A 12,287-nucleotide genomic window follows, 5' to 3' on the forward strand; every position below is an offset into this window, starting at 1 on the left:
CTGATTCTGCCCTCATAGCAAATGAGTTTGACACCTCTGATTTAACCCATCAGAGTTCTGCAGTGAAGGACAAATCTGCTAGAGCAGTGATAAAGGCCATCAAATGAGAAATGTTCCGTTGTCTTACTTTATCAGGAATGTCCATAGTGGTGGGAAGTGTCATCAAGTCATAGTCAACTTTATGACCCCACAGGGCTTTCAAAGCAAGAGATGATCAGAGATAGTTTGCCACTGCCTGCCTGTTTAGTGACCCCGGACTTCCTTGGTGGTCTCCCTCCAAGTACTTAGCAGGGACAACCCAGCTCAGCTTCTGAGATCAGACTAACTCTGGTCAAGGCAATATCCCTATATCCTGCATCATTACAGTAAAAAGCAGAAGATTCTAAGTACTGAAAATCTTTTCAGTGACACACCTTTGAGTACTTACATGGGTGAAGTTTCTCCCCTCCTCCATTTTATTGTCACCACAATCCTGTAAGGTAGCTCTATCTGAGAGACAAGCACTGGCTGAGGATCACTAAGTGAGCTTCACAGCCGAAGGGGGATTTGAACCTGTGTGTTCCTGTTCCACAGCATCAGGGCTTTTTTTCTAGCAGGAGCTCCTCTGCATATTAGGCCACTCGCTCTTGATGCAGCCAATCATCCTGGAGCTTACAGTAGACCCTGTACTAAGAGCCCTCTAAGCTCTTGGAGGATTGGATACATCAGGGGGCGTGGCCTAATATGCAGAGGAGCTCCTGTTAGAAAAAGAGCCCTGCACAGCACTATACTGACTGTGGTCTGGGTGCCAATGAAATCCATTTTATCACATCTGTACCCAGCCTTTCTGGCGCAAGGTGGCATATCTGGCTGGGGTTTAGCATTCATCATCCTCATAATAATCTGATTAGAAAGAGAGGATGGCTTTCCCAAGGCTACCAGTGAGCTCTGCAGCAGAGCAGGGATATGAATCCAGGGCTCTCTGGACCAAATCCAACACTTTGTCCACCACACTATACTGATTGTAATGCTTTTTTTAATAGGATTCCAACCATCTTGACCATGGGGCAAGAGAAGTCCTGCCAGTTTTATCCAGCAGCTAAGCGGCATTCAGGGTACTTAGTCTGCAAAGAAACCAGGGAGGGGAAATTCAGGTAATTAGAAGCCATATGCTTGAAAGCATAGTTCGTCACAACTGTCATGGGGCGGGGGCAGTTAGTCATCTATGGCCACTGACCACAGATGTAAGTCTGTTCCTCTGCAGCCACTTGGACCTTTGGGAAGGAAGAGGATGAGGACAGAAAGCTTTCACCATGATTGGAAGCTACAAGCTTCCTATGTGGTAAGCTCTTAAATGGCTATTACATGACTCCCAGTAGTCTAAATCCAGCCAAGAATCCCTTCCAACTAATGGACTGAGAACAGATTATACAGCCCTTTGCACATAAAACACTTTTGCTATTCCTCCCCACAACTCAGGTTCTCTCTCACATCTGTTATGTCTGTCTCTTTAGGCAACCCAGTCCCACCCCTCCTCCCTGTTCCAATAAATCTGGTCCTTTGCAAGCAGAGAGCGCTTACAACCCCCAGACCATATCCAAACACACAATGCTATGCACACTTGCTTAGGAGAATGGTGCGCTAATGCAGAAGGACTTGCTTCTGAATATAGGATCGGGCTCTTTTTTATGTCAGAGCACATAGGATTGGGCTGCCAGTTTATTCACAAATAATGGTGTTTGCGTTTTTTCTTCCAAGTGCATCACAAGTAAGATGGAAGCCACAAACTGTCAGCTACTATTTTGCAAAAGTGGAGAGCCACTGAAATAGCTGATCCTCTGGCAAGTCAAAATTCTGCAGAATATTATTTAAACAGAGAAAAAGAAAGGAAAAGGAAGAAGACTTCTGCACGACTGCCTTTCTCCTTCCCACAGCACATGTAAGATCACTGAGAACCAGCCACAAGAGGGAATTGGCTGGTCATAAATATGCGCATCTCCTCCCCCTTTTTAATACAAATTTTCACTTCACTGGTGAAACATATCTGCTGCATAAGGTTGGGGAGAGAGAATGAGGGTAGGGATGCTGTCAGATAGGCACAAGGCAACCCCTGTCTGTTGACAGGCCACAGTCAGATAATCAGCGAGTGGGGGAGGGAGGCAAATTTCCTCAGAAATTTGTAAAGCAAGACACTGTGAAGCAAGATCACAGCTTCACTGATGCTGCAATCCAGAAAAGGCATTAAACAACCAGCTTCTTTTCTGATCAACTGGAAACAATCCCGTGTCTTACCTTTTCCCCAAGCCGCACTCTAAGGACTACGGTTGACAACCTCCAGTTGGTGGCTGGAGATCTCCTGCTACTACAACTGATCTCCAGGCAACAGAGATCAGTTCACCTGGAGAAAATGGCTGCTCTGCAAGGTGGACTCTGTGGCATTACAGCCTACTAAAGTCCTCCCTCTCTCCAAACCCCGCCCACTTCAGGCTCCACTCGCAACATCTCCAGGTATGTCTCAACCTAGAGCTAGCAACCCTACTAAAGAGGGCTCTGAGGAGAAAGGGGGAGAGCTTGTGGCAATGGTCAGAATAAGCCAAGGCATTATTTGTAGACCCTTACCCACAGCATAAGGACATTTTACTTTTCATCACCTTTAAACCTAGCAGCCAAGAAGTAGAGACAAAGGACAACATGAGATAAGAGCAGTCAGCCTCAAGAGATCATGGAATGATATGGAACAGTGGAAGTCCAGCCTGCTTGCCCAATCCAATGTAAAAATTTCCTGATGTGACAGCCAATCCTAAGTGCAATGAGAAGGAACCCCTCAGCAGAACCCTTCAATCATTTGAAAGAGGAGGGACTCTGTTTCAAAATCATTGTCATACAGAGAAAAAGAAACTTTGCTGCAACCACAGAGAGAAAGAAACGTCACTGCAACCAGGCTGGGCTTTTAATCAATTCAACATGAAGATCTGGCCAAATAGTGTCCAAAAATAGTTCAGCGTTTACTAAACAAAAACAAAGATTCTTTAGTCATCAGCAGTGCTGATGGTAATTAGAAGAAAAAATATTTGTTACTAGGAAACAATGAAATTAACTTTCCTTAGAAAACATACAGAATGAATTCAGAAGGGTGTTCCTGGGCGATGACTTTTGCCATGGATATAGATGCAGATGGGTATCCGCGCTAGTCTGTCTGTAGCGGAAGAAAAGAGTAAGAGTCTAGTAGCACCTTAAAGACTAACAGAATTTGCAGTAGGGTATCCATGGCAGGGTATCCATCAGTGAGAGTTTCACAAGAGCGCTGCATGCTTCCTTGCAAAGACTCTCCTGCACATTTTGCCATGGATGACAGCTTGCCTTTCTGCTGCTGCATGAAAAACCCTGCAATTTCTGCAGCTGACCAGTAGGAGAAGCTGGCCTGAGTCATGCAGGATTAAAGGATAAGCAGGCCTTCATTTTGGAAAGCAAGCTGCTATCTGCACTGGGCTTTACAGAATATTTTGCAGTGGTCCACAAACAATATCTGACAGTGTGCCAATCCCACACTGCAAGAAGGAGGGTTTCCCTCTGATAGCTGCCTTTGTCCAGCATTCCTGGGTCTTTTACCTTCCCTAGTATCATGCACACTTTGCTAGGCTTCTCCTGTCTGTAGTGGAACCTAATCCTGCACTCTGACCCTCCCCCCTTTTAGCACAACTGTACCTTCCACCCTCTTGTGAGCCATTTCGGCTTGGGATCTTCGTCCCCCCCTCACTTCCATTCCACCTTCTTCAGGAAGCCACCTGAAATTCAGGGAACCTTTAAGCCTTTTTAAAGGTATCCATGAAAGAGCGGTAGATAAACAGGCCAAGGCATACGTATGGCAATGCAAGTTCTGGAAGTGTCAGAGATGTCTAGAAAAGAGGTATGAACTAATAAGAAGCATCTTAGACTTACTGGAAAGGAAGATAAAAAAAAGAGGTTAGGTAAACAGGAGAGGGAGAAGAGAACCACACTCAAAGTAGACTGGCACCAGGCTTCTGAACAGTCTGGGTGGCTTGGAAAACAAAACGAGAGATAAAGCTATTTAAGCTTTGTAGAGAAAAGCAACCAAGGGATTTGGTTTGTGCTGCCTTTATCCAGGAAGGCCTAGGCACTTAGGAAAAACTGTAATCCCACCCAGCTAAGAATATTAGCAGAGATGTTCTCCAGATCCCTCTATGCTACCCTGTTATTTGGAAAAATTCTTATTGTTAAAACATACCAGATGAGTCCAAAAGCCAGCAGATGTAAGTACACTTTTTACTTCTTAAACAATCCAAAACGAAAGTACAAGCGGCCCTCTTACGCAGAAGCAATGCACAATACATATGCTAAATAAAACACAGGACTCTGCCAGAGATTATTTGGGCCTGGTTTATGGTACAAAAATTAAGAATGGAACCCAGCAGTTCTAAAGTACGCTTCTACAGAATCCACAGTAAAAGGGAATTGGAGGCATGTATGAAGAAATATGATGCCAGGTAGAACTCTGTCAACATGCAGCTCAGAGACTGTGCAGGTGTGCAAACTATTGACAGAGGGCAGGAGGCAGATTAGCACAGAGACCTTGCCAAAATTCTGGAAGCCATGGCAGCTACCCAGCATAAAACTTCTCACATACTTGCCCTGTGGAAATCAGTGAGAATTTCACAAGAGCCTTGCATGCTTCAATGCAAAGACTCACAGCGCATTTTGCCCCATGTTATTTTGCTTCAGAGTCTGAATTGCCAGAGAAAAATCAATACAGCTGCAGCAATGGCTGACCATATAACACAAGGCCTTCTGTGGCTATAAGGCAGTGATTAGCTGCCTGGACAATGGAAAGGGAGGGGGGAAACTACCTATACCCACAATTAGGTGAATATAGTTCTGTGCAAAAGCAGGATCCTCGTATTGAATGAGATAAGTCTGAAATGCACATGAAGTCGTATTTTAAAGTCATATGATTTTAGATTAAATTGTTGTTGGCAAATCTAATTATGCAATAATGCTGGCAAGACAACTGTAAAAGGCTAATGGCAGCACATAGCTAAGAAAAACAAACAGACATATATACTAAAAGTTAAGAGAAGCTGCCACTGAACCATGAATCCTTATTAATGAAAATGAATTTTGGGGGAGCCTTCAAAAGTGGCAAGCATTTATTTATCGTTCCCACTCAAAAATAAAAAATGGCGAGGAAAAGTCCATGCTTGACAAATGATCCCAAGGTCTTCCCAAGAGACTCCAGAGAATTCCATTTTAGTGTTGTGAGTGTTTTCCAAAGAAGTTTTAACTATTTAGGAACAAAAGAGAAAGAGCATGCACACTCAAGTCAGAGTACATCAATGCTACAGCCAGTTGTTTGGACAATGGTATTTTAGCCAGTAATATAAACAGCACTCTTAAGCTCACTTTTCTATCTGTAAATACATTTCCATGTTATGTGTGGTGTGTTGTGAAGCTTTCTTTACCAGCAAGGATCCTTTTCTATATGCTTTCATCAGCTATCGGGAGGGCTTTTAAAAATTATTCCAACCATGCAAGTTTCTTATTTTGGTTATATAGCAAAGGAAGCACTTTTGGGTAGCACAGGTTGACAGAAATACTATTTCATTCTGTACCCACTGGCATGAGCACCAGCTCCTTTTCAATAGGAAAGCTTTCACTCAAGATAATAAATGCCCCAGTGGAAGTGTTGAGCTCAGCTATGCAGCTTTGTGTATTGTGTGCACGCAAGCTTCCCCAAACATGGAAGGCCCATAATTTTCATAAACGCATGCGTTTAAAAAAAAAAAATTAATGACAAGCTGGGGCAGTTTCAACCCAAGGGAAAGGCCGTTTGAAGTATGCAATACTTGTGAACAAAGAAGTCAGTAATCATGGAAGCGTATGACATCATGAGGCTCTCTGCATCAGCAACCACCTATCTGCAGCAAAAGTGGAACCTCGTCTAGGAACGAACTTCAGCAAACTTGGAACCTTCGGAGAAGATCCGTCTTTTCTTTGCCTGCAACTCTCAAGATATGTAAGAGTTGGCCAGCTGGATCTTTGAAAGATGAAAGCATTATGATACACCTTTTAACAAGCCTATGCCCATAAGAAGTATGGCCCTTCCAGAAAGGGCCCTTTTTCAAAAGCGTCACTAATAGAGGACTCGACCGTGTGTTGCAGAAGCTGGAAAACTTGACATTTTTTTCTTAACAGGAATTTTTGGCACGCTGGCTTTCAAACAGAAAATGAAACCACGCAGCCTCCTCTTTAAGAGGGGAAGACAACTTGACACCCTCCCCCCCCCGCGCCGCCACACGCCCTTCCCCTCCCCCACTGCAAGTGCCAGGCAACTTTAACTCCTTACGCCTATGGCCTAATTTCGCCTCCTGCCCTGCTCCGCTCCTTTCTGCTTCCTCGCAGGCCCCAAATGAGGACAGCAAACTTCTCAGTGCAACCCCTCTCTGGAAGCTTTTGTTTTGTTTTCAAAGGGGGAGGGGGGACAGCACACACACACACACACACACGGGGAATAATAAGAAAGCGATCAGTGTTCCTACTTTTTAGTGCAATCCAGGAGGATCCCGGTGAAGCGCCGCTCCCCGCAGCTCAAGGTGACCACCAGGGTGTCGTTCACCACCTGCTCCACCAGCACCGGTAGCCAGGAGCCGACCTGCGGCTCTTTCGCCTCACCCTCCTCCTCCATGCTTTTGCTGAGGAACTCAGCGGCAGCAAGCTCGGCTGCAGCTGGAGTGCGGCTGCGGGATCCCAGACGGCCTTGCTCAGGCCAGCTCCCCTCCCCCCGCCGTCGAAGCTGCTGGGCTGGCGGCGGCGGCGGCTGCTGCTCTCAGGATAGCTACAGTGGCCGCTGCGATGACCTCATGGCTCCAGGCTCCCCCTCAGCAGGGAGGATTAGTAGGTGCGCTGACGTCACAACGCTTCCCTCCCGGTAACGTTCCACGGCGGAATCCTGAAACAATTGACTTCATTGGGATGATTATGGAAGAACGCGTAGGGTGCTTTCTCCACCCCACACCCCCACCACACGCCGCTCCACCAAAAGGGTTACCCCTAGAAAGGAGGCCTGCTGCCCTCTGCCCGACTTGTGTGCTCTCCAAAGAGTCAGGTGATTAGGTTTAATAGGTTTCCGGCCCTGGACAGGCTGTTACATCTTTAAACTATCAGACAAAGCAGAAGCTAAATTAAACGCATTTCCCTCCTTCCTCCTACTCTTCTCCCGCAAAGGTTGTTGGTTAAAAAAAAAGTGGGATGTCTTTCCAATCTGTTCCAAAGTGGATATTTATCTGGAGTGAAAGGCAGCAACAATCTCCACTTTCTGGAAAAGGGATCTCTCCCCCCCCCCCCCCCCGCCACCAAATACCTCTGTTAAAACAGGGGCAATCTCTCTTTGTGACTTGAAAATAAAACATAGGTTGTCTCCGAACTCTTCCAACTAGTGTTTGAGTGCAGTGTGCTTCCATGACGTTTAAAGGTAATCCACAGTTTCGAACGTTGTCAATAAATCCAACAAAACACTTTCATCTTGGGAGGCGACCCTGCAGCGCCCTCATGGACTCATTCCTACATTGCAGTCGCACTATGGATGAAAGGGTCTTGTGAACTGAACTGCCCCTCCCAAGCTAGGCACACTAGGATACAAACAATTCTCCACCATTCAATTAAATGGGGTGTATGTGTGCGCTTAACCAAGTTGTGAAAAAGCTGACCATTCGTTTTGGTCGGAAACGGTGGGCAGTTTCATCTCTCAGTTCCTGTTAAATCAATTCAGTTGCTACTAGTAGAAAGTACACTTTTTTTTAGAGTGAAAGGGCCAACAGAGTGTAATGATAAGTTACTTTTCTCTAAATGACATGGGAAATCCAAATACCAACCGCAAAACACAATACTTCATCTCAGGAATGAGTTGTTTACGGCTACATCCTCAAACAGGATGCGGAGATGACTTTATCTGAACCAGCCTGCTTTGGGAAAAACAAGAATTATGATTAGCTTCCTTATTCATGATAACACAGATCTCACCTAGCTCTCTCTTGTTGTCTCTCCCCTCCCCCCCCCCACATTCTTTTATAAGAAAATTAATTCGAGCTGCAGTCTACAGGTGTATTACACCAGAGTAATCCTATTAAAGCCAGTGGGGCTTAATTGAGTAGCACTGAAGATTGCAATTTGCAGGTGCAGACTAAAATGCTGAACTTCTTTGGGAGAACACAAACCCAAGTCCATAAAACTCCTTCCAGGTAAGCAGCTTTTGCCCAGTGCTTTTGTGTTTTTATGAACAGCGGCCATTTTCAAAAGCAGCATTTTTAATAAGTAATGGAACCATTTCCCCGTTACAAAATAATTACATGCAGTCTACCACTGGGCATATTTACCCGCCAATAAGACCCACCAAGTTCAGCAAGACTTACTCTCAAGTAAGTATGCGTGGAATCACAGCCTTTCAACTATTCCTTTAAAGAGGAAGCTCTATATTCTACAGCAACCGATCTGCAGATGTAAAAAATGAGAGAGCCTGATTTTCATGGACTACCTGGAAGTAAACGCAATATGAAGGGGGGAGGGACTTCTACTGCTGAGTCGTGTGCTCAAGGCCAGGAACAGAAGTGAGTCTCTCTCTCCCCCCCCCCCCCCCCCAGAGTTCCCAGCTTCCTCAAACAGCTTCTTGGACAAGATGTTTACACAAAAGGGATCGTCGTTTGAAGTTGCGATTCAGTCCCCGTTTCAGTCGCAGCCAATGAAACAGAACCGAAGTGGGCAAGTCCAGGTCCTCTCCAGGGCAAAAAGCAGCACGGAAGCATAAACTGTTCGTTTAGGAAAGAGGCTGGGGTTCCCCCCTCCCCTCTCCTCAGGAGAAAAAGCAGCCAGAGTGAATGTTCCTGTGCTGCTGCCTAGACGGGTTTGAAGTTTTCCACTGGGCGGAGATTAAAATCCTTAGAATTCAGGGGCGCCACATGGCTGCGTGCGTGGAGCCTCCTGCTTCTCTGGGGCCCTTGCGCAGCGCGACAAAGGGAGGAGGAGGAGGGTGACACAGCGAGCCCTTCGGAGCAAGGCTGCCAGCCGTGGAGGAGGGCTGCAAGGTCGACAGCTCTCCCTCTCCCTGCCACTCAGGCCTGGAATGCTGTCCCAAAAATCGGGCTTTTGGGGGGTGGGTGGGATGCTTAATCATATTTACCAAACAAATAACCAGCGACATGAGCTGCAAAGTTTATTGAAATGTGGCACCTCATTTCAGCCTCCAGGACTCCATCGTGGGGGTGGGGAATTAAAGCACATTCCCCACACAAGCATGTGGCTAAAAATCCTATTTCAGAATCCAAACAATTCAGTATGAAAAGGAATCTAGACACTTCAGAAGGGAATGCATACAAAGCTTCATGTTTTAATCCGGCTTTTTTTTTTTTTAAACGAACCCAAAATGTAGCTTTCTTAGCTGATCATCTTTTTGTTGTTCCTTGTTTAAATAGTTATGCTTTGTGCTGAATGTATTAAAATACATTAAAACCAACCTGGGGGGAAGATTTGTTCTAAAAATGCAGTTATGGTCAATATTTTAACCACTGGAAGATTTTAGGTCTCCTTTCCCCCTCCAAAAAACCTCCACTATTCAAATGCAATTTCCTAAACAGAGCAAACAAATTCTTTTGCAGGGCCCAAAATGAGTAAACATAAGACAGATAAAGCTGACATTCCCCTGATACATCCCAAACCATTATTTAGTGTGACAGGTACATTCATTGTACTTTACCTGCACATTTATGCCAGAGGATTCTCTGAATTTTAAAACGGTGTTGCTCCAGGCTTTGTACAGGACAGCTGAGGATATATATTGGTCAAAATGTAATCATAATTTTAAAACACACACACACACACAGAGGGATGGCTCTCCTCCCCTCACACACACACTTTGAAGTTATCCTATAATCTCCTGCAGCCTGCATAAACAAGAGCAGCCAGAAAGCATCAAAAAGCGAAGGGGGGGTGGGGTTGGAAATCGCCCATTCAAGTATGAATTAAACCCTGGCAAACGAGAATAATGGAAATCTACAGAAATAAGGAAGAGAAGGAAGTCTATGGCTCGCATTACCTGAGCGATCCCTGTCTCCGGCCCTTTTAACCATGACAATGTTTGACAATTCGGCGAGGTTACTATGTGCCGCGTTTTGTTTCCATCACGCTCCCCCTAGCGGCTTCTCGCTACATTTCCGGATGCTGCATTTCCCCCTAGCGGTCTCTCGTTGCATTTCCAGCGCCGACTTCTCCGGTCTTGCCAAGCAGGGAAGAGTCGCCCGTGCCGTTCAGGCTAACCGCAGCTCTGGGGCAGAAGGCGCTGGGATGCAGCCTCGGCTTTGTGACAATTTCCTTCCCTTGGGACAGGCGGACCATCCTAGGGGCAGCAGCCATCAGCTCCAGGAAAAGGTTCTAGAGGTGGGCGGGGGAAGCCAAGCTAAATTTCTTATCAGTTGCAAGGGTCTGGAAGTCCAGCTTCAGATGTTACTTACACTAAAAAATGTGTATCCGGGAGATAAGACAGCAGGAACCCTGCAGCTTAGAACCCTATCCCAAACTGTGTCCCACTTGTCATTCCAATGTCTCAGTGTTCAGCATAGTTACACCAGTTGGAACCCCAACCTCGGATCACTCCCCACCACCACCGGACTTCTGTCTTTGATGGATTCAGTCTTAGCCGGCTCTGCCTCACCCATGATCCAGCCACAGACAAATTAGCCGAGGCAGCGCCTGCCCACCCATCATTAGATACATCTGGGTGTCAATAGCATACTGGCTCAGCTCCATCTTTCCATAGGGTATGCGTGCAGCAAAGCATGTTATGGGTGTATGAGCATCACATGGGGCTATCCACATACAGTTTACATGCTGTTCCTATGTGGCAATACTGATAAGCCAATAGAAAGCACTTGGCACAGCAGCCAGGTATGAACATCATGCTTTTAATTCATGTAGAAAGTGCAAAGGGGAGTTGCATAGCCGGAATTCTGGGCCACAGTGGATTGTCATTATTTGGTGCATCTCCACTACCCATCTGGAGATGCATGCTTTGTCTTCAGATGCTGATGGAAAGTGGATGTACCTGGGCATCCAGAATGGGAGGGAAGCTGCAATTAGTGGAATGTCTGAAATCATCATAATATTAGAGCTATGCTATGGACACACTATGTGCATATGCAACAATACACCATATGGCGATGAGGCAAGGTGCTCCTTGCCCTTGAGAAAATGACGTAACTCAGCAAACTGGTTGGGCACAATCCCCTGGAATCTTTTTTCTTCCTAGGCACACCCCATTGAATTTAGATGCATGGGAACTCAGCATGGTCACAGCAAGTCTTCCTCAATTATGTATTTAAATTCAACAAGGAAGTTCCTGGTGATTTGTGCCTACTGTAGGCAGCCTTTCCTGTTCAGAAGAAACTGGGCCCTTTGCTCTGCCCAAGCCACCGGGAGACACCTTCTTTTCTCTGGCTGCCATGGGATCACATTCCTTGCAAGTTTGCCCCTGTTGCTGGACAGCCAGTTGGCAGTGACTCTGGGCTCACAGTCATAACCTTTCGGTGGTTGCTGTGCAGCCGCAGACATCAATGCTGCTCCATGGCAGCAGGAAACAAGATGCCTGGCCTGAAGAGGAGCACATTCCCTGCTTAGTGATGTGCTCCCAAACAAGAATGCTGCTTAAACATTGTTCCTAAGATACCATCAAACAGACAGGATGAATGGAGCTTAGGCTCTTCTCCAGTGTGCGTGCTGCCTGGGTTTCAGCACACAGGTTACTTGTGAACAACGCCCCACCAAAAGCCACAGGTTCATCACGGGCGTACACCAATGCCTTTCCCCACACAGCAGAGGAAGGAAAGTGAGTTGTAGTGCAATCTTGTGCATTGCATTCAGACATTACAGCATTCAGACTTGACCCCCTCATAATGCATAGGCTTGCAGCCTTGGAGGACAGCGGGGACCCATATTCAGATCCCAAGATATATACTTTCTCTGTAAAAAAGAAGTCATGGAGGACTCCAGATAGAAGAAAGGGTTAACTCTTCCCTCATACAATTTCCCCAGTTGGAAATCCTCCTCCACTGGTCCTTTATGTCCCAGGAAGAAAAAAAAAAAAAAAAAGACAAGCATTCATAGCATGCTCTTTTTGTTCAGCTGGGGCTAAAACAGCCCAGGGGCTATTTCCAATCTTTTGATAATAATTCAGCATTAGAGAAATGGTAGGAAAAGTGAAAGGCCATCGCAATCCTAACCCACATCATTCCCCTCTTTACCAGTTGCTG

The 12,287-nt window shown here is 45.9% G+C and overlaps 1 protein-coding gene across 2 annotated transcripts in view; it reads right to left on the reverse strand.

The window, feature by feature from the left end:
* PWWP2B (PWWP domain containing 2B) overlaps positions 1–10,161 on the reverse strand; it is a 45,181-nt gene extending 35,020 nt beyond the window's left edge. Inside the window, exons 1-3 of one of the 2 annotated variants that reach the window (XM_060241380.1) lie at positions 10,079–10,144; positions 9,740–9,807; positions 6,534–6,943 (exon numbers count right to left, since the gene is read on the reverse strand). In XM_060241380.1, coding sequence (XP_060097363.1) covers positions 6,534–6,679 — 146 coding nt within the window. In that variant the 5' untranslated portion in view covers positions 6,680–6,943; positions 9,740–9,807; positions 10,079–10,144. Of the gene's footprint in view, positions 1–6,533; positions 6,944–9,739; positions 9,808–10,078 lie in introns of both variants that reach the window. The other variant, XM_060241379.1, reaches the window with a different exon arrangement.
* Positions 10,162–12,287: the final 2,126 nt, after the last annotated feature.

The sequence above is a fragment of the Heteronotia binoei genome, chromosome 6 (assembly GCF_032191835.1).
Source record: "Heteronotia binoei isolate CCM8104 ecotype False Entrance Well chromosome 6, APGP_CSIRO_Hbin_v1, whole genome shotgun sequence".
NCBI classification, from domain to species: Eukaryota; Metazoa; Chordata; class Lepidosauria; order Squamata; family Gekkonidae; genus Heteronotia; species Heteronotia binoei.